Source organism: Artibeus jamaicensis, unplaced genomic scaffold (assembly GCF_021234435.1).
Source record: "Artibeus jamaicensis isolate MK-2021 breed Jamaican fruit bat unplaced genomic scaffold, CSHL_Jam_final contig_456, whole genome shotgun sequence".
Lineage (NCBI taxonomy): Eukaryota > Metazoa > Chordata > Mammalia > Chiroptera > Phyllostomidae > Artibeus > Artibeus jamaicensis.
The window spans coordinates 6,976,310-6,998,513 of NW_026521839.1; the positions used below are offsets into that span (position 1 = coordinate 6,976,310).

General features: G+C 42.1%; 1 protein-coding gene across 2 annotated transcripts in view; it reads right to left on the minus strand.

The window, feature by feature from the left end:
- Nucleotides 1-17,185, minus strand: part of CTNNA1 (catenin alpha 1) — a 221,686-nt gene extending 204,501 nt beyond the window's left edge. Inside the window, exon 1 of one of the 2 annotated variants that reach the window (XM_037147500.2) lies at nucleotides 17,106-17,185. In XM_037147500.2, the coding sequence (XP_037003395.1) occupies nucleotides 17,106-17,121 (16 nt within the window). In that variant the 5' untranslated portion in view covers nucleotides 17,122-17,185. Of the gene's footprint in view, nucleotides 1-10,078; nucleotides 10,188-17,105 lie in introns of those variants that run through there. The other variant, XM_037147501.2, reaches the window with a different exon arrangement.
- Between the last annotated feature and the right edge of the window lie 5,019 nt (nucleotides 17,186-22,204).

The following is a 22,204-nucleotide window of genomic DNA, read 5'->3' on the forward strand; positions in this document are numbered from 1 at the left end:
AATCCAAAGACCTACATCCAAGATTGCTCTACCCAGCAAAGCTTTCATTTAGAATGGAAGGGCACATAAAGCACTTCTCAGATAAGGTCAAGTTCAAGGAGTTCATCATCACCAAGCCCTTATTATATGAAATGTTAAAGAGACTTAGCTAAGAAAAAAGAAGATAAAAAGTATGAACAGTGAAAGGTCAGCAAACTCACAATTATTAACAACCACATCTAAAACAAAAGCAAACTAAGAGGACAGCTAGATCAGGAGCAGAACCATAGAAATGAAGATCTCAAGGAGGGTTAGCAACAGGGGAGTGGGAGAAGAAGAAGGGGGGAGAAGGTACAGAAAATAAGTAGCATAGACAGCAGATAGAAAATAGATGGGGGGGCAAGAATAGTATGGGAAATATAGAATCTAAAGAACTTGAGACAGATGGTCATAAACTAAAGGAGGAGAATGGTGGGGGAGGGGGTGTGCAGGGTGGAGGGGAATGAAGGGGGAGAACAGAACAACTGTAATGGCATAATCAATAAAATAAGTTTTTTTAAAAAGAATAAAATAAATAAAGTATAGGCATTTCATATTCTTAAGTTTAAAAAATCTAGATATGTCTTACAATTGATGGCATTTCCTAGTTTATTGGGAGTATTTCTTTCTCCTTAGTGGTGCATAATGGTTAACGTGATGTTACTAATAAGGGAAATGTTCAAGTTATGACCAATGGACATTAGATTATAAAATAACATATAAGGTAAAATCTGGTTTTTACAAAACTTATATATAATCAATATACATGCCTAGAAAAAAAATTAGAGGATATACACCAAAATGTTAACAGTATTTATAAATAATATAAATTAACTTTACCCCTCCCCCCAAAAAAAACTTTAATAAACTGGATATAAAGCCATACCTTCACCACCATCTCAAACTGGCACAATCCTACATATAGCCCAAGTAATTTGGTATTTATTGAATAGTATCTGCTATGGGTTTAAAAATAAGTCAGGTATCACAGGAGACAGGAAGATACAAAAGACTGTAATTGCCTTAAAGCTCAACTTCTGGCAAAAGAATTTATGGTCTAGAAGAGTCTTAAGAAAGGTAAATCAGCAACTTAATGTTATTTAAATACTAAACTAGTTCATTGGTTTTATCTGTAAGACAACCTACTTCATATGGATAAAAACTTGTCCAACACTCCATAACTAAAAGAATAAATCAGCATTTCATCACATTTGAAGCTAAAATAAATATCCTTTGTAAATCATTTTATTCATTACAAAGATGACAAAGTTTGAACTCTCAAGCTGGAACTCACAAGATTAAAAACTCCAAAAAGCACATTATCACCATTTATCAGATAATAGACATATAATCAATGACAAAATAGCAATAGCAGAAGACACCCTACTGCATAATTCTTTATTGTTTATTATGACCTGTTAAGAATTCCATTTTTTAAAAATTCTCTCCCCCATATCTCCCTTGCTTACCATATGCTGGAGGATAAAGTGGTTATTACAAAGGAATCTAGGAATCTAGTTCCTGCCCTCAAGACATCCACAGTTCAGCTGGGGAGCTGGGGGGGACATGGAATATAAAAAGGCTCCATGACATTGGATATGGTCATGATTTCTAAGAGGGCACCAAAAGCACAAGGAACAAAAGGAAAACCAGATAAACTGGACTTGATTAAAAGTTAAAACTTTTGCGCATCAAAGGACATTATCAACAGAGTACAAAGGCAATCTATAAAAATGGAAAAGGTATTTTTGCAAATGATATATAAGAGATTAATATCCAGGATATTTTAAAAACCTTTACAACTCAACAACAAAAAGGAGTATCTTTTTTGACTCAACAGACATTATCAACGGGGTAAAAAGACAACCCGTAAAACAAGAAAAAGCATTTGTAAATCATGTATCTAATAAGGCATAGGTGGCAAACACAAGGCCCACAGGCTGAATCCGGCCCTGCCCAGCACCTTGTTTCTACCCGGTGGCTGTGCTGAGCTCTCACTTAACTGTTAAGGAGTAGTTACATTTACACAGTCTTAAAATTTTATTCGGCCCTTTGAACGAGGCAACTGCGAGGCTGATGTGGAGCCCTGGTGAAAATAAATATGACACCCCTGTAATAAGGGACTAATATCCAGACAATGTAACAACCCAACAGCAACTGATAAAAATAGGCAAAAGACTTGAGTAGAGATTTCTTCAAAGAAAATATACAAATGGCCAATAATCAAATTAAAAAATGCTCAACATCACTTAATCATTAAGGAAGGGCAAATCAAAACCAAAATGAACTATCACCTCACATCCATCAGGATGGCTATTATTAGAACTTCCGGCCAAGATGGAAGTGTAGGTGGATACAATGCCCAACCAAATTAAAGGACAACAAAGATTTAGAAAAACAACCAAAACAGACAGAAAAATGAACTGTACTGAAGTCTGACGACAACAAACCATTCATCCAGACCGGTAAGAGGGGGGGAGCTGGCAGCTGGCGGAGAGAGGTCACAGCAAGAAAAACCGGTGGCCGCCAGACTGACCCAGGCGTGCAGGTGGCAGTTGGCAGATCCCAGGCCTGGGGTGGCAATGGGCAGACCCAGTGAGGGCACAAGGCAGCTGACAGTGGTCACACATTCATGTACACATAAACCAAGTGAAAAAATGAACAGTGAGAGAGACCACGCAACCCAGAGCCCCAGTGACGGGAAATAAAAGCCTGAAAGCACCAGTTGGAAAAACTTACGGGGGTTGAGGTGCCAGGAGAGGCTCCCAGCCTCACAGGAGAGTTCATAGGAGAGACCCACAGGGTCCTAGAATGTACACAAGCCCACCCACGCTGGAACCGCACTAGAAGGGCCCAATTTGCTTGTGGGAAGGGGCAGAGGGGACTGAAATCCAAGAGAGAGTGGAAAAAACGCCACAGCTCACTCTCTGACCCTGTCCTCAGTCACAACCCAGCAACTGGGCTGACCCGCCCTGGTGAACACATAAGCCTCCTCCCCTCACAGGGATAACAGGCACAAACAGACCAAAACATTATGGTTCAAGCAGAAGAACAGCTCAAAGTCCCAGAGCCAATACTTCTAAGCATCCAAGAGATAGCCAACCTATTGGATGCACAGTTCAAAACACTGGTGATCAGGATGCTCACAGAACTGGTTGATTTTAGTCACAAATTAGAGGAACAAATGAAGGCGACACTAAGTGAAATGAGGCAAAATGCACAGGGAACCAATAGTGATGGAAACCAATCTGGGACTCAGATCAATAGAATGGACCAGAAGGAAGAAAGAAACATCCAACCAGAAAAGAATGAAGAAACAAGAATTCCAAAAAATGAGGAGAGGCTTAGGAACCGCCAGGACATCTTTAAATGTTCGAACATCAGAATTATAGGGGTACCAGAAGGGGAAGAGGAAGAACAAATGGAAAACTTATTGGAACAAATAATAAAGGAGAACTTCCCCAATCTGGAGAAGGAAACAGACTTCTAGGAAGTCCAGGAAGCTCAGAGACTCCCAAAGAAGGTGGACCTAAGGAGGAACACACCAAGGCACATCATCATTACATTAGCCAAGATTAAAATGAAGGAGAGAATCCTAGAAGCAGCAAGAGATAAGGAAACAGTCACCTACAAAGGAGTTCCCATCAGACTGTCAGCGGATTTCTCCAAAGAGACCTTACAGGCAAGAAGGGGCTGGAAAGAAGTATTCCAAGTCATGAAATCCAAAGACCTACATCCAAGATTGCTCTATCCAGCAAAGCTTTCATTTAGAATGGAAGGGCACATAAAGCACTTCTCAGATAAGGTCAAGTTCAAGGAGTTCATCATCACCAAACCCTTATTATATGAAATGTTAAAGAGACTTATCTAAAAAAAAGAAGATAAAAAGTATGAACAGTGAAAGGACAGCAAACTCACAGTTATTAACAACTACACCTAAAACAAAAGCAAACTAAGCAGATAGCTAGATCAGGAGTGGAATCATAGAGATGGAGATCACATGGAGGGTTAGCAACAAGGGAGTGGGAGGAGGAGAGAGGGGGAAAGAGTACAGAGAATAAGTAGCATAGATGGTGGGGAGAAAATAGACAGGGGGAGGGCAAGAGTAGTGTGGGAAATGTAGAAGCTAAAGAACTTGTGACACATGGTCATAAACTAAAGGGGGGGAATGGGGGGTGTGCAGGGTAGAGGGGAATGAAGGGGGGAAATGGGACAACTGTAATGGCATAATTAATAAAACAATTTTTTAAAGAATGGCTGTTATTAAAGATAAAAATAAAGTGTTGACGAGCACGTGGAGAAATTAGAAATGAGAATTCTTATGTATTGCTGATAAAAACGTAAATTGGCGCAGCTACTGTGGAAAACAGTATGATATAACCCAGAAATTCTACTTCTGGCACTCTACCCAAAAGAATTAAAAGCAGGAATACAAACACACATTTGTACAACCATGTTCATAGCAACATTCACAACTTGCCAAAAAGAGAAAGCAACCCAAGTGTCCATTCAGCCTAAAAAGAAATGGACACATGCTACAACATGAGAACCCCGAAGAAATTATGTTAAGTAAAACAAGCTAGTCATAAAAGAACAAATTAGCAATAGAAGACACCCTACCACATAATTCTTGTTTATTATACTTATTACTACCTAGAGTATTCAAATTACTCTAGGAGGGGAAGACAGGAAGAAATTCAATTAACTTTGGTGAACACTTATTGAACAACCTTAACATCTCAGATTAAAAACTGAAGGGAACGCAGGGGTTGATAGTAACTTCAAAGAAACAAAATGGAATTCCTGGAATATATGTAATTTTCTATTTCTTGATCTGGATGGTGGATATCAGTGGTATTCAGACAAATAATTTATTAAGATAAATTTATTCAGATAATTTATTCCATCTATATGATGTTCCTACAGTAGTCAAATTCAAAGAGGGAAAAAGTACAATCATGGTTGCCAGGGGGCTGGAGGAAAAGTAGTGGAAGTTATTATCTAATGAATATGGAGTTTCAGGTTGGGAAAATGAAAAAAGTCCTGGATATGGATGATGGTGATGGTTGTACAATGTGAATACGCTTAATGATACTGAAGTACATACATAAAAAGTTAAAATAGAAAATTTTATGTATATTTTGGCACCAAAAAAACCCAGGATATGTGCCATGGATGATGTGGCTCAGTGGATTGAGTGGTAGCCTGCAAACCAAAGGGTGGCTGATTCCATTCCCAGTCAGGACACATGCCTGGGTTGCAGTCCAGGTCCCCAGTTGGGGACATGCAAGAAGCAACTGATGGATGTTTCTCTCACACACCAATGTTTCTCTCCCTCTCTTTCTCTCTCCCTTCACCTCTCTCTAAAGATCTTTTTTTTAATGTTAAAAAAAAAAAAAACAGGATATGTGAGTGAGAATGTCATAATCAGGCCCAAATTTTAGGATTTCAGATAAATTAAAAACTTCCAGCAAAGATAACCAATGTCTCAATGGAAAAAAAATGTAAATCATCCTTCAGAGATGGATAACATTTGTGTCAAAGGATGAAGCATCCCAGTATAAATACCTGGCAAATGCAAAAGACATGCAGCAACAATTTATAGTAGAAAGTAGGCTAAAAAGTAATTTTTTACTTTTTTAAGGGCCAGAATTTAGAAGACCTTAAATTCCAATGCCAATCTAAGAGTCTGAGGGTGCAGCAACAAGATAGAGGTAAGTTTCACAAATGAGAGTTCTGCTTATATGTAAAAGACTGAAAGATGGAGGGGAAGACAGGAAGAAATTCAATTAACTTTGGTGAACACTTACTGAACAACCTTAACATCTCAGATTAAAAACTGAAGGGAACGCAGGGGTTGATAGTAACTTCAAAGAAACAAAATGGAATTCCTGGAATATATGTAATTTTCTATTTCTTGATCTGGATGGTGGATATCAGTGGTATTCAGACAAATAATTTATGAAGCAGCTACTCATGATTTGAGTACTTTTCTATGTGTATGTTATACTTTTATGTGTGTTTTACTTTAATGTTTAAATATTTTACCAAAAACAAAGTCCTAGACCCTACTTCTAAGAAACCCCCAGGTGTGAGGAAGTCATATCTTAAAAATATTTATCGAAAAAATATATATATATATTTATAAAAGATGCAACCACAGAAGTTGCACAAGGTACCCAAGAAGCCCTGACAGCCAAAAGAAAATCCAGAGTCACTGACATCTAAAGTAGGTTTTAAAAAATACATCAGTTTGTCAGATGGATGAGGGAGAGAAAAGGGTGCTCCAGACAAAGAAAAGGGAGAAAAAATGGAACAATTTACCCAGAAAACAAGTAATTTCATAGTTCAAATATAAGATAATCTAAACTAGAGTAAAAGCACAACGAATGGAGAAAAGGAATTTATGTAAAATGAACACCAGATGGAGATTTCGTCGCTGATTAGATCTGGGTAGAATGGAAGAATGGAAGAAGAAGAATAGGAGATAGTTCTCAATATGACCAAAACAGCAATTTGGTATTCAAGATCCTCCATAATCTGTATCCTCATCTGCCACAGTTCCACCCAAAAGCCAGACTCCAGACAGAAAAGACGCTTTCCTCTTCCACTCAACAAAGCACCTAATCTGCCCTCCATATAGGGTACAGTGCCAAAGACTAAGGCTATCCAACCCTGTCTTCACAAAGCTGATAGGCTCACTTTGTAGCACCAAAAACAAGCAGGACATCAATAAAAGCACAGTATAAAGGAGTATGCCATCCGGGGGTTGGCGTACTTTACAGCAAAGAAGGTTTGCAATCAAAATGTAAAGTGCTAATCTGAGTCCCAAGATAAGAGCAATATGTGAAAAAGATGGTATACGAATGGGGCAGGGGCTGTATTCCTGCTGGGTGCATCAGTGAGGAATCAAGTTACAGATAAACCTAGGCTCCTACAGCCAATCCACATTTAAGCCCTGTCTCATTTCTCCAAAACCAGCTCCTTCATCCTCAACACATTCACTCCATCTTCCTAGCTCAACTGCCAACTTCTACTTGTACACAAATATAAGCCCTACAAGCACTAGCAAAGTGATCTTCTTAAAAAGGAAATGAGATCATGAAACTCCCTACAATGGCCTCTTAGAGATCTTAGAATAAAATCCAAACATGTGACATGGCATTTCCTGACAAACTTATGTGAAGCCTTGCCCACCCAAAAAATGTTCAAGCTATACAAGACTTCTCTTAGGCCTCTAAACACATGGAGTTCTTGCCCATCTCAGGACTTTTACAGAGCAAAGGCCCCTGTTCTCTCTATCCAAATCTTCAGTAGCACACATACCACCACCCCTACAACCAGATCTGTCTGTCAGGTCTCACACTATTGTTATTTTCTCTAAGAAATTCCAGGGTCTGCCAGTTACTGCTGATCACCACCTCTTGTTTAGATCTCCAAAAGAAAGAGCTGTCTCATTATGGGCATGTTCAGTTTGAGAAGCACCTGGGACACCCAATAGCTCTCAAGACCTGCACTCAAAATAGAAGCTTGGACTTTAGCACACAAGTTTGGTGACAGGAAGACAGCTCTAAGAAGTGATCCTCAACTTGACTGAAGAAGGCATCCCTGATCTCTAAATGAGGGTAATGCCACATCGGTGGTGTGAAGGACTGAGATATACTGAATAGAATTTTGGCTATGAGCAGACCTGGGTGACAGGGTGGGGGGAGACTGAGAGGCAAGAGCCAAAAGAATAAAGAAAACCAGGAGACCTGGCTGGCATAGCTCAGTGGATTAAGCACGGCCCTGTGAACCAAAGGATCACAGTTCAATTCCCAGTCAGGGCACATGCCTGGGTTGCAGGCCAGTTCCCAGCAGAAGACACACAAGAAGCAACCATACATTGATGTTTCTCTCCCTCTCTCCTTTCCTTCCCCTCTAAAGATAAATAAATAAAAATTTAAAAAAAAAGAAAACAGGAGAGAGTTATATCACAATTCCAAAAATTCCCATGCAGTTCTATGCTTCCTCCTTTGATAAAATCCTACTTTTTCATCCAATTCAAATGCCACCACCCGCCCACCCACTCCAAGCCTTTCTGGCCTTATCCAAACAAAAGAAGCCCCCTCTCCATGCCTCTATAAGTTTTCTCTTATCATTAGCATTGGGTCAGCCAAAAAGTCTGTTTGGTTTTTTTCTGTAAAAGACCCATTTTCATTTTCACCAATAACTTTACTGATTTAGATATTTTGAGTATGTTGGCTCCCTCCTGCTATTGGCTTCTAGTGGGTGGAGGCCAGGGGTGCTGCTCAACATCTTCCAATGCATACGACAGACCCATAGCAAAGAATTATTTGGGCAAAATGTCAACAGTACAAGAAACTTTGCAAACCACTTTTGACACGTTCAGTCAGTCACAGCACCTCCATACACTGCACAAATCTTTTGTTTTGCATTTCAGTTGCATTTTTACCATACTCAAAATAATAAAGCATAATATGCCAAAAATGTTACATATTTTCTTCCATATTCAGTATTAAAAATGGCTACACAAAAATTCACCAATTTTTTTTAATGCACACCGATATAATAGCTGACACAATACAATCTAACAAAACTGTTTCAAATGCAGTTAAAAGTACTACTAGAGCCATCCTACGGAAAAAAACAGATGAACTTTTTGGCCAACCCAATGTTATATGAGATTAGACGCACACACAAGTAACTCATCAGTACTGTTTATGGCACTTAAAACAATCTGCCTCCCTTGTACTACACACACCTCGGTTTGCACCTTCCCTACTACACAGTGAGCTCTCAGGGGTAAAGGTCATATCTTAGTCACCTGTGGATCCTTAAGAATATGGGCTAAGAAATTATTTTTTAACTTAATAAAAGTCAAGAGGAATAAATTAAGTAGGCAGAGATCATGGATAATTTCTCTGCTCCTTCTTCTTGTAAAACGAATAAAACATCCTAATTAATTTGATTTACAATTTTGTTTCTTAAAGTAACACACCTGTACAGTCTCTTTTTTTTAAAAAATCACTGCTAAACAAAATATCCGAAATTCGAATCCTGTTGTAACAATACCGTGTAATCACTTCCTTCAACATAAATATGAAATACCCTTAATTTAGCTGGAGACTTAATGTATTCTTTTCTAAATTGTGAATTCTGTACAAAACAAACACAAAAATGTTACAAAGACGCAGGAGAACAACAGAGGGTGTCAATCCTGGAGTTGAGCCAATTGCCGCCTGCATTATTGGGAAGCCATTCCTGCCAGGCCAAGGTTAGACATTCAGTCAACATGTTTTCCAACAAGTGCTTCACTACACACACACTCCTTTAAAAGTCGACAAGACACTAACACCACTCAGAACTAGGGCTGATCCGAGTTAAGAGCTTCCAATTAACCAGCGCCAGAAGCCTGAGTAACAGCGCAACAAAGGTTAACTTGGTACACGCCAAAAATCTACACGGGTGTGGCGCATCTTCCCAAGCAGACAGTGTCAGAAAGCGAGCGTACAAACTTTCGCATTCGTTCGCGCCCGGGAATGCGGGTGTGCGGGCCATCAGACTTTCTGGCCAGCAGACCAGGAAGTTTCGGTGACGGGGGCGGGGGAGTGAGACCACGGAAACCACAAACCACAATCACTTCCCCGGGAAACTCAGTTCCCGAACGTGTCCGCACCGGGAACAACGCGCAGACTCCTCACCACCGGCAGCCGCGGGGGCCCAGCGGGGGCCAGGCGCGCGCACCGAGGCTACTTGAACAAAGTTTAGAAACCCGGACAAACTTTCCCGAGAAGGAGAGTGTCGGTAGCGCGGGGCCTGAGGCTCGCTAGGCTCCGGCCGCTGTGGCCCCTCAACTTCCCGAGCGCCAGAAGAGGCCCGCCCCGCCCGGCCGGTCTCGGCTCAGGCCCGGGTCCCGCAAGGCGAGCGGGCGGGACGCCGCAACGGCACCCGTAGGAAGCCCATTCCCCACGGGGTCACGGGGGACAGGGAGCCCCTCCCCACCCCCTGAAGAGCTCTTCAGCCCGGCTGGGGAGTCCAAGCCCGCACGAAGAGTTACCTGCGGCGAACGAGGCGAGGGAAGGAAAATTTCCGAAGCCCGATGCCGACGAAGGCCGCTTTGTCTTCCTCCCGTCCGGCTCCAAAGAGGAAATGGGCAGCCGGACGCCCCCGCCCCCGGCCCGCCCCCCGCCCGCGGCCCCCGCCCCGCGGCCCGGGCGACGCCCGCCCTTCCCAGCACCTCCCTCCGACGCGCTCTTCCTGGCGCCTCCCGCCGCTGCCCTGCTTTCCCGGCCCTCACTTTGGGGGGAGAGTACCCAACCAAGAGAGCTTGGCGACGCCGGGCTGGAACCCCCAAAAGGACGTCGTGCACTCCGCCCTTCCACTGCAGTTAACACCTCCCAGACTCCTAGTGGGCTCTCAAGCAGGGAATGCCCTCCCACCCCACCCCGGGCCCCGAGAAGAAGGAGGAGCGGTGATTCCAGGAACAGCCAGAGTAGGAGGGAGGGCAGGTGAGTCACCGCTCAGCGCACAGGTGAGTCTCCGGGCGCGGTCTTTATAGGCCCCATCCGTGACTGGTGCCCCAAGGACCTGGGCACACTCCTCTGAGGAGTGCCACAGGTGTTCCCCAGTCACACCCTTACAGAAAAGTGCCGTAGGCCCACCCCCTGCTTTACAAGAGAAACAGGCCTCAAGACCTGTGGCAGAGTGACACTAGAACCCGACTCGAGGGACCTAATAATGTGAGATGAAAGCCCTACTAGAAATCATCCCCTCACTTGACAGACAAGGAAACCGAAAGGATCTCGCTTCTCTCCCTGTCCCTCTGGCAACGAGGGAAATTTTATTACCACACAGTCTTCCTTACCTCCCTGGTGAATGCTCAAAAAACAAAACAAAACAAAACAAAACAAAACAAAACAAACAAACAAAAAAAACCTGTAAAATCAACCCAAAAAATTACATATTCACTATCAGCCCCAATGATGTTTTTCCTGACTTAGTGCTGAGTACTGATCAGGGTGCTAGAGAGATCTGTCCTGCACATGTTCACCCCTTACTGCTCACACCTCCCTCTCCCCCAGGAAAGCAAATGTTGTATCCCTTGGCACTCACTCAGCACAGTGCTCATCCCCTTGTCAGTGCCCAGTTAACATTTGGGGGAATGTGCCCAAAACCTTAACCAGGCCATTTTTATTCAACTACACCCCATTCTGTTTCTGGCTTCAAAATCTTTGCTCTTTCGATCTCCCCTGCCTGAAGTGGTTGTGGCTTCTCCCCATTATATACTTGGCTACCTGAAAACATTGTAGTCAATCAATAAATATGTGTTTGAACTAACAAAAGATAGAGTTAAAGGATTATGCTTCATATCTTTGTATATCCATCACTTCACTCAGGACCAGCCACTTAATTTGTGAGACCCCTTGTTCAAAAATTGTTAGCAATTTCAAGACACCAGCAGCTGAGCATCGAACCAAGCATGGGGCCCTTCTAAGCAAGGAGCACTGCGATATAGATTGAATGCCTGTATCCCCCAAAATTCATATGTTGAAAACCTACTGCCCAAGGCGATAGTATTAGGAGATAGGGCCTTCGAAGGGTGACTAGATCATGAGGGCTTGGTGCCCTAATTTTTTAAAAAGTTCCCAGAAAGATACCTGCCCCTTTTGCACAACAAGAATGTTCTGACCATGACCCAGGAAGAAAGCTGTCACCAAAACATGATGACACTGGACTCTCCAGAATTGTTAGAAGTAATTTCTGCCCTGGCTGGTGTGGCTCAGTGGATTGGGCACCAGCCTGTGAACTGAAAGGTCTCTGGTTCCATTCCCAGTCAGGGCACATGCCTGGGTTGCAAGCCAGGTCCCCAGTTGGTGGAGTGCCAGAGGCAACCCATTGATGTATCTCACATACACTGGTGTTTCTCTTCCTCTTGTTCTCCCTCCCTTCCCCTCTCTCCACAAGTAAATAAATAAAATATTTTTAAAAATAAAAGAAATTTTGGTTTATAAACTACTCAGCCTGTGGTATATTTGTTGTAGCAGCCCAAACAGACTAAGACAGACCCTAAAAATTAAAGTGCAAGGTTTATTTCAGGAAACAAAGGGTCAGGTGACAGAAAGAATATGATGAGAGACTTGCAGTATACCCCATCGTCCAGGGGGAGTCAGTTCCCCACCTCCAAGAAAGCTTGAAAAGCGTACTAGGGAAGACTTGAGTATTCATATGTCCCAGGCACTTGCTATGTGCTGGGGAAGCAGCGGTGAATAAAACTGACTTGATCCCTATTCTCACACAACTTAAAATGTAATGAAAGAGACAGGTATTAAAATAGATAATTTTTTTTAAAAGGATGGTGGGAGGAGGGGATGGGAAAAAAGGTCAAGGTGAAGATAGAGAAGAGATACAAGTAGATTTGGAGGGAAATTTACCTAGTCTGGGGTTCAGTGACCTTTATGCTCTGACCCACTCTGACCCACTCCAGTCAGAAGTTAGCTCTCATCTCTCCACCAAAACTGATTTAGTAAAGATCCCTGATGCCAGTTGTAGTGGTCAGTCTCTGTCCACCATTGACTTCATTTGATCACTCTCCTCCTTAAAACACTATGTTCTCTGGGCCTCCAGGATACCAGGCTCTTCTGATTTTCCTCCCACCTCCCAGGCAGAGATCCTCCAAAATTTTTAAGAATATAAACAGATCTTGACATCAAAAAGTGTAAAAACTGCTATTAGAGTATCTGTCCCAAGTTCCATTCCTGAACCTCTTTTTCTGTCTGCCATCAAACCAAGGATAATCTCATTCAGTCTTTTGGTTTTAAATATGCTGACAATTCCAGGTTTATGTCTCAACCTGAACCTTTGCCCTGAATTCTGAACTCCCATATCCAGCTCCTGACTTGATACTTCCATTTGAATATCCAGTACACATCTGGGCATGTCAAACTTTATATGTCTATATGGCCACAACTGATTTCCTCATATCTCTATTTAAAACCTGCTAATCCCACAGGTTCCTTCATTTCATTCAATGACAACTGCATTCTACTTGTTTAGGCCAGAAACTTTGGAGTCATCCTTAACTATTTTCTTTCTCTCACACATTTCATGTCTAATTCCTCAGGACATCTGTGCCTCTACCTTCAGAATAGATTCAGAATCTATCAACTTTTTACCATCTTTGCTGTTACCATCCTGAGTCAAGCCATCGTCGGTCACTTAGCTTGAATTTTACAGGAACCCTCAGTCTAATCTCAATTCAGTGGCTGAAGTGATCCTATTAAAATGTAAATCAGAACATGTCATTCCTGCTCTGCCCAAAACCTTCCAGTGGTTCCTGTCTCACTCGGTAAAAGGCAAGGTCCTCATGAGAGCCTCTAGAGTTCACCTGCCCCCAACATACTTCTCTGACACACTGGCCTCTTTACTATTCTGGGAACATATCAGGCAGGCTCTTACCTTAAGGCCTCTGTTTTCTGCCTGGAATGCTTTCCAAATAGCTGCCTGGCTCACTCTCCCACCTCCCCGGTCTTTGCTCAGCTGTCACTTTCTCAGTGAGGCTTCCTCTTGGTCACCCCATCTAAAACTGTAACCCATTCCCCCACATCCCATGCCTCCTTACTTGCTTTATTTTTCTCCTTAGGGTGTATCACCATCTGACATATAGAGTCATATATAGATTTATAGTCACAGATTATAAATATGTATATATTCATATTTTTAACTTATTGTTTTCTCCTGTCTTCCTCCCCACTACAATTTAAGCCCCACAAGAGCTAGAATTTTTGTCTCTTTTGTTCAGTGCTATGTCCCTGGTCCCTAGTGCCTGGCACACAGCAGATCTCTCAATAAATATTAGTCAAATGAATGAAAGAATGAGTAACTGGTATCTAGAAAAGACATTGACAAGGTGGATAGAGAGGGAAGGGAAGCATTCAATTCTAGACAAGCGCATATGAAGGCCCTGGGCCTCACTGCAGGAAAAGAAGCTCTCTGATTTGGGAGCTGGCAAGGTAGGCAGAGACCAGACTAGACAGGGCTTTGTACGGCTTTAGACTTTAATGTGAGGGAATGGGGAACCATGAAGAATTTTAAACAGATAACATGACCATATTTTGTTTTTTATAAATTCACTTTGAAAAAAAACAGATTGTAAAGCAATATACATAATATCCCTTTTATGATTAAACAATGAACACATATTTGTTTTAATGTTTTTTTCTCATAGCAGCTGAGCCATTTAAAACTTATCATCTGTTCAAAACACTCCAGTTCTTCCCATCTCACTTGAAGTAACATTTACATAATCTTTCCCAGAAGCCTCAGACCCATCTTTGGCTTTTCCCCTTCTATCTCTTCACTCCAGCCCACACTGGGGTCCTAGACATTCCCCTGACACATTGAGCACTTTCCTGCCTCAGGGCCTTTATATTTCCAGTTCCCTCTCTTGGAATGGTCTTCCCCCCAGATACCCCTTAGCTCACTCCACAGTTTCTTTCAGATCTCTGCTCAAATGTCACCTTGTCATAAAGGCTTTCCCTAACCACCCCTGATAAAATAACACTAGCACCCACTTCCTTTCCCTCCCTTCTCCATTTTATTTCTTTATCCTACTGTTCTACATAGCATTTGTCACCACCTAACACATTATATGTTTATCTATTTACTTATTGCCTGTTTTCCCCAACGAAATGTAGTGTCATTAAAAGATATTGTTCTTTTTCTGCTCACTGTTGTGGCTCCAGCACCTAGAACTGTGCCTGGCAGGAAACAGGTACTCAGTTGAATGAATAAAGAGTTACAAGTCTATAAGGATACCCAGCAAAGTGTTACAGTGGTTAAATGCAGGGAGAGAGATGGAGGGACTTTTAGGTTTACTAAACATACAGGATAGTACATAGTATATGCTAAATGTAGTGGGATGAAAAGAAGTGGGGAGATTTGGGAGCTGTGCAAGAAGACAGAGAATCCTCAGTCTTGCCAGTAGATTGGATATAAAGGTTTCAGACTTGATCAGCTGCAGATATAGTGGTGCCATTTACCCAAATGGAGAGCCCTGGAGGTAAAGTGTATAGGGGTGGTGGGTGGAAAACAAGGAAGACAAAGGGCTATTTTTTTTAAAGATTTTATTTATTTATCTTTAGAGGGGAAGGGAAGGAGAGAGGGAGAGAAATATCAATGTATGGTTGCCTCTCATGTGTCCCCTGCTGGGGACTGGCCTGAAACCCAGGCATGTGCCCTGACTGGGAATTGAACCACAATACTCTGGTTCACAAGCCCGTGCTCAATCCACTGAGCTACACCAGCCAGGGCAGACAAAGGGCTATTTTTGATCATGCTTAGTTTTAGTGCCTACTAAACACCTAAGAGGAGATATCCTGTAGGCAGCAATATATCCAAATCTGAACTCAGTAAAGGCCCCAAGTGGAGCTAAAATTGTGGGAGTCATCTGCACCTGAAGAATATATGGCAAAAAGAGGTGGAAGTCCAGGACCAACATCCAGAGTAAGAGGAGCCAGAATAGGAGACTGAGGTCCCCACTGCAACCCAGAGATCTCTCTTCTTCTAAAATGTACCAATTCCTTTCTGACACCAGGCTCTTGGCATTTACTGCACCCATTACTTGGGAATCTCTTTGCCCTAACTCTTCAGCTTGGCTCCTTCTTATTCTCTGTTTTATTTAGTGTCGTATATATTGAATATTTGAAATCACTTACATTGTTTTTTTTCTAACCAGTAAGCCATTTTTTAATATTTTTTTAGAGCAGTTGTAGACTCACGACAAAACTGAGAGGAAGATACAGAGATTTCCCATATACCCCTTATCCCTACACAAGCATGGCCTCCCCCATTACCAATATCCCCCACCAGAGTGGCACATTTGTTAAAACTGATGAACCTATATTGACACATCGTAATTGCTCAAAGGCCATAGTTTATTTTATTTTTTAGATTTTATTTATTTACTTTTAAAGAAGTAAATAAAGGGTAAGAGAGGGAAATAACCATTGATGCACAAGAGAAACATGGATCAGTTGCCTCTCACATGCCCCCAGGCAGGGACCTGGCCCACAACCCAGGCTTGTGCTCTGACCAGGAACTGAACCAGCAGCCTTTCACTTCACAGGCCAGCACTCAGTCTACTTAGCCACACCAGCTAGGGCAATAGTTTACTTTCACTTTTGTACTTTCTGCAGGTTAGGACAAATGTGTAATAATGTGTTTCTATCATTATAGCATCATACAAAGTATTTTCAATGCCCTGAAAATTCTCTGTTCTGCCTATTTATCCCTCCCCACCCCTTCTCATTCTTGAAGGCCAGTTTTGACATGACCTGTCCAAGGGGGCCCTTCCCGACCACACTTCCCACACCCTAGTCACTCTTCACCACATTACTGCATCTCTATTCTTTATAGTATTCATCCCTTTCTAAAATTGTCTTGTTTATCTACTGGTTTATTTTCGGTCTCTTACATTAGACTATAAACCCCATGAATACAGGAATCCTGTCTTTTTCGCTTATCTGCTCCTAAAATTTACTACTGTGCCTAGAACATAAAATGTACTTTAAAAATGTTTGCAGAAAGAGAATGGCCATAGATATCGAAAGAAAATCAAGTGTCATTGAAACCAAGGACTTGGTCACTAGTATCAACTGATGACATTTGGGTTGAGACTTCAGGTTTCAACTTCCTTCAGGTTACTGACATAGTGCACGTAATCATGAGAGTTAAAGCTGCACCAAGAATTTTAAGGGGAGAAAAAAACAATCAAAAAGGTCAATTAGCAAGACTTTATGGAGTATTTTAAAAAGTAATATAAAATGTCAATAAAGATGAATATTTTAGAGGTTCTCTACATCAGGAGGGTTTCATTATTTTATATCTTGTGCATAATGTGTATATATACATATACATATGTGTATATACATAGCTTTATAGTTTACAGACAGTTTCCTGAATGTGACCTCATTTGAGACACTCCACATTTTTTCAGGAAGGTAGAACCAAAATGAGTGAAGATCTAAGAATGATGAAGATGAGAACCAACTTGGAAGCTTTGTAATGAAAGATTTAAAAATCTTTACCTCTTCTTGTAGCCATGAAATTATGAGCACTCCTTTCCCCATTAAGTTCCAAAGAAGAAATCAGAGAGACTCGGGAAAGCCTGGGGAAAGCCAAGAAAGGAAGTCAGATTTGGACAAGAATTAAAAACTAAAGGTAGAACCAAAGTGTGGGACTGCATCATGGTCAAAGGCAATCGGATGGCCAGAGGTTCTGGTAGCCTTTCAGTTCCCTTTCAAATGGGTGGGGGGTTGGGGAGAAGCAGTAAAGCCCTGCCCACCCTGACAGTTTTATTTATTAGATTAGCTTAGCTAACAGCAGGGTATTTCCCTCATTTCTATGTGGCTCAGTAATGCACACCTCTTGCTGCACATTAGAATTAGAATCACCTTTCTAAAAAGCTTAGAATTAGAAAGCTTTTTTAAAAATATACCAGCCCTGGCTGGTGTGGCTCAGTGGACTGAGCACTGGCCTGCAAACCAAAGGGTCACAGGTTCAATTCCCAGTCAGGGCACATGCCTGGGTTGCAGGCCAGGTCCCCAGTAGGGAGTACAAGAGAAGCAACCACACATTGATATTTCCCTCCCTCTCTTTCTCCCTCCCATCCCCTCCCGTCTAAAACGAAAGAAATAAAATCTTTAAATACACACACACACACCCCAGAGGTTCGTACTCAGTTATTAGGTGGGGTCTAAACATTTCCTGGATGATTCTAATGTGCAGCCAGAGTTGAGAATCACTGATACTTAGTCTAAGCTTGAGCTGAAAACAAAGTATGCTTAAAACTCACTCGTTAATTCATTTGCTCAGACAGTAATAATTATTTTAACACTCAATGACGAAAAGTAATAGCTCATACTTACTAAGTCTTTGGTACATGCCAGGCTCTGTGCTAAGAGCTGCACATTTTCCCCAAGCCTCTTAACAATCCTAAGGCAGTTACTATTGCATTCCTCATCCTATAAAGGAGTAAACAGGCTTAGGTCATACTGGGAATGTGTGGCAGAGCTGAAACCTAGATCTGCCAGAACCCAGAACCAGGCTCTTAACTGCCCCCCACTTAGCCTCTGAAATGTCAGTGACTTTTTAAAATCTTTGTTGAAAAGCCACATTCAAAATAGTTTCCATGTCAAGACTATACCATGACTGAGATCATTTAAATGTCTCGTTTGCCCTGGCTGGTATGGCTCAGTGGATTGAGTGTCAGCCTGTGAACCAAAGGGTCACCAGTTCAATCTGCAGTCAGGGCACATGCCTGGGTTGCAGGCCAGGTTCCCAATTGGGGGTGTGTGAGAGGTAACCAACTGGTATTTCTCTCACACACTGATGTTTCTCTCCCTCTTTTTCTCCTTCCCTTCCCCTCTCTCTGAAAATAAACAAATAAAAGCTTTATAATAAATAAATACCTGGTTTATGCAGTATACATTTTGCCCTTTTGCACAGCTTTAAGCAGTTTGACAAGTGGGGCTGGTTGGGGGCTTTTGGGGCGGGGGGGGGTAAGAAATATAGGATCTCCCTTATTTCCCTCCCAGGCCACTTCTAATAGAAAATGCTGTTGGCTTTAACCAGTAAGTTAAGCTCTATATAAAAGAACCAAACTTAGGCCCTTGACACTTACGAAAAATGTGTAAGGTTCTCTCTATTCATGTTATTCTTTTTCCCTGCAGAAAATGAAATCAACGTTTGGTTCTTAAAACCAAACAGCAGTAAGTGTTCATCATTCTTTCCTCTCTGATATGGTCAAAGACATGTACACAAAGGCAAACACTTCCCACGCCCTTCATGCTCATAGTTTTGTTGATAACAATGGGGAAAGACAACTGAAAGGAAAAAAGTTAGATTGTGACAACCAAGCAAAATTATATCTAAAAAGAAATATTTTAAAAGTAGAGGGGCTGGAGAAAGGAGATTGATTGGGCTTTATTCTTGTCTTTAAAATACCAATGGGCTTTACTGTAGAAACCTGATTCTTTGTATTCACCATTCTAAAAATCTATTTGTTGTCTAGTACTTTTAGATTTTTGTAGGAGTATGAAAAGTGCTATCACATAAGAATTGTTACATTGTAATATAAACTGAATTAAATTAATACCCTTTAGATCTCAGATGTATTGGTGAATGAGTCATTCATCCCACTGATTGCTTCTGTCATATAACAATTTTTCTAAACTCCAAGAAACTTTGAGAAAAAGAAAACTTGTTGGAACACAGAAGAGAGGTACACCTGTCAGGAATCGTTACATGCCCCTGAACATCCCCATGTGGGCATTCAGAATATAAGAGAACTTAAAGTGGAGGCTGGGGCCCCTTTGTTTTTGGTTTACTCAGGGTGAATTTGATTCTGGGTTGACTGGGGTCAGGGCTAAGTAGGCCCTGGTATTCCAAGACTCCAAGAGCTCACAGTGGAATCCAGTGCCCTCCATCAGTTCTTACCAGTCCAGATTCTTAATTTCTTTAATCATAATAAATCACTCTTCTATCTGCCTGCGAGTCTGGCAGGACCAGCCTGTCCATCACAGAAGGCTATTATATTCATTCATTCATTCATTCATTCATTTGCTCAGTCAACAAATGTTTTGGAGCACCTACTATGTGATACTCATTGTATTAGACCTTGGAGATACAGTAGAGGGCAGCTGTCATGAAATTTACATACTATAGAGGCAGAAGATAGTAACAATCAAGTGAACAATATGATTTCAGATAGGAGTAAGTGCTAAGAGTGATGGGGAGGAGGTGTGCTCATTTAGATAGAGGAGTAAGGAAAGGCCTCACAGAAAAGGTAATGTTTGAGTTGAGACTTCAAGGACCAGAATGAGCCCCATGATGGGGCAGAATATCCCAGAGGAGGAAATAGCAAGAGCAAAGGGCCTAGGGTGGGAATAAGGCTGGTGCATTCAAAGAACACAAGAAAAGTCAGTGTGCTAAGGGGTACAGTAAGTGAGGAAAACAGTAGTACTAGATGAAGTCAGAGAAGTAGGTAGTATGGAGTCTGGGGTATCCTTTAAGAGTAATGGGAAACCCCTGGGGGTTAAGAAGTATAGCGAACACCATCTTATTTGCATTTTTAAAAGGTCACTTTGCTGGATTAAGAATGAAGTATAAGGGAACATGAGTGACTGCTTGTTATCATTCATTCATTTATTCATCTCATCTATTAAAAATATTATTTGAGTGCCTAATTGCCAGGCAATGTGCCAAACGCTGGAAGTCATGATGAGCAAAACATCATTCCTTCCCTCAAGGAGCTTACAAGGCACCTGGAGAGATAGAAGTACATAGGCTCTTATAATATAATGAGCTAAGTGTTGTGCTGGAAATAATTTCCATGTGTTGTGGGAGGAATTCATTTATGCATCCATTTGGTAAATATTTATGTGTCAAGCTCTTGGGATATAGTGGCGAGCTAAACAGACAAGGCATATACCCCCATGGTGCTTACAGATTAGTGGAGGAGACAGATATCAATTAACCACTCTCCCAGACCTATCATTACCCTTTGTGATATAAGCTATGAATGGAAAATAATATGAGAATATATAAGAGGGGAGCCTGGTACAGTCTGGGAGGACTCAGGGGGACCTGACAGATGAACTGCAGGTAAGTAGTTAATTAAGTAGAAAAATAGGAAAATTGTCAGTTATACCTCGATAAAGCTGGGGGAAAAAAGGGAAAGAGTGCTTTGGGCCCACTGAGCTTCAGCCCTAGCTCTGTGGGTCAGGAAAGACTTTCTGACATCTAAGCCAAGGCCTGTAAGACAAGTAGGAGTTAGCCGGGTGTAGAGGAGTTAGAGGGAAGGGAAGGCATTCCAGAGCAAGCGAACAGCCTGTACGAAGGCATGGAGGCAGAGTGGATTCTGGGGGAAAGCAAGGCATTCAGCATAGCTGAATATAGAGCAAAAAAGGCACAACAAGGTCAAAGAGAATGGAGAAGTGACTAGGATTAGAATCATGCCACGCTAATAAATTCTTTTGAAGTTTATTCTGGGGAGAACAGGGAACTGCTACAGAATTCCAAGCAGGAGAGTAACCAAGCCAGATGGAGCATTAGAAACGCCTCTGGACACAGAGAGGAGGCCGGGCTGAGCCCCCACAACATGCCACACTTCAGCAGAACAAATCCTATGGAAAGTGGGCTTTATGCCCTCAGTGAAATCCATTTGGGGGATTTTTCTGTTGAGCAACAGCTAGTTTAGTAAATGACAGTGGCCACCCTTTTACTGCCTCCCCACTGCCCAGGACTGCAGAAGTCATGGACTCAGAAGACGTCTGCCTGCTGTGTTGAGCAACAATCCATCAGTGCCTCCAGCGAGGGGCACTCCAGGGAACCCAACCTCCTCAGCCTCGTGGGCCATGATGTGGTGCACAGAGCAAGGTCCCCTTAGATCTCAATTATTCATTCCTTTCATTAATTTGCTTTAGATGAAGCTGTGACTACTATCATTTGCCCTCAGGATTTTGCTCTCACCTTGAACTTTCTACCAGACATCTGGCTCTTTGCACCAAAGCCCTTTTTACATGGTGGTGGGCAATATCTTCTGACTGCCCTGCCCTCCAAGGGGTTAGGTTTAGTGAGTGGGGAGATGTCCTGTGTCTCCATTGAGACTGAGACCCAGGAGACCAGGGCTTCAAATGGCTTCTCATTTACAGGATAAAATCTAAACAATTTAAACTTGCCTACAGGGCTGTTTGTGATCTGTTTCTTTCACCAGGTGTCCCCCTGCCAGGGAACGGGGGAAAGAATCTTGCTCCAGATTTCCCTGTGACAATGCCTTTTTAAAAAAAAGATTTTATTGCCCTGGCTGGTGTAGTTCAGTGGATTGAGTGTGGGCCTGCAAACCAAAGGGTTGCTGGTTCAATTCCCAGTCAGGGCACTTGCATGGGTTGGGGGCGAGGTCCCCAGTGGGGGGCATGCCAGAGACAAGTACACATTCATGTTTTTCTCCTCTTTCTCCTTACCTTACCTTCACTCCAAAAATAAATAAATAAAATCTTTTTTATAAATAAAAAAATAAAAAATAGCCCTGGCTGGTGTAGCTTAGCGGATTGAGCATGGGTCTGTGAAGCAAAGGGTCGCTGGTTTGATTCCCGGTCAGGGCATATGCCTGGGTTGCAGGCCAGGT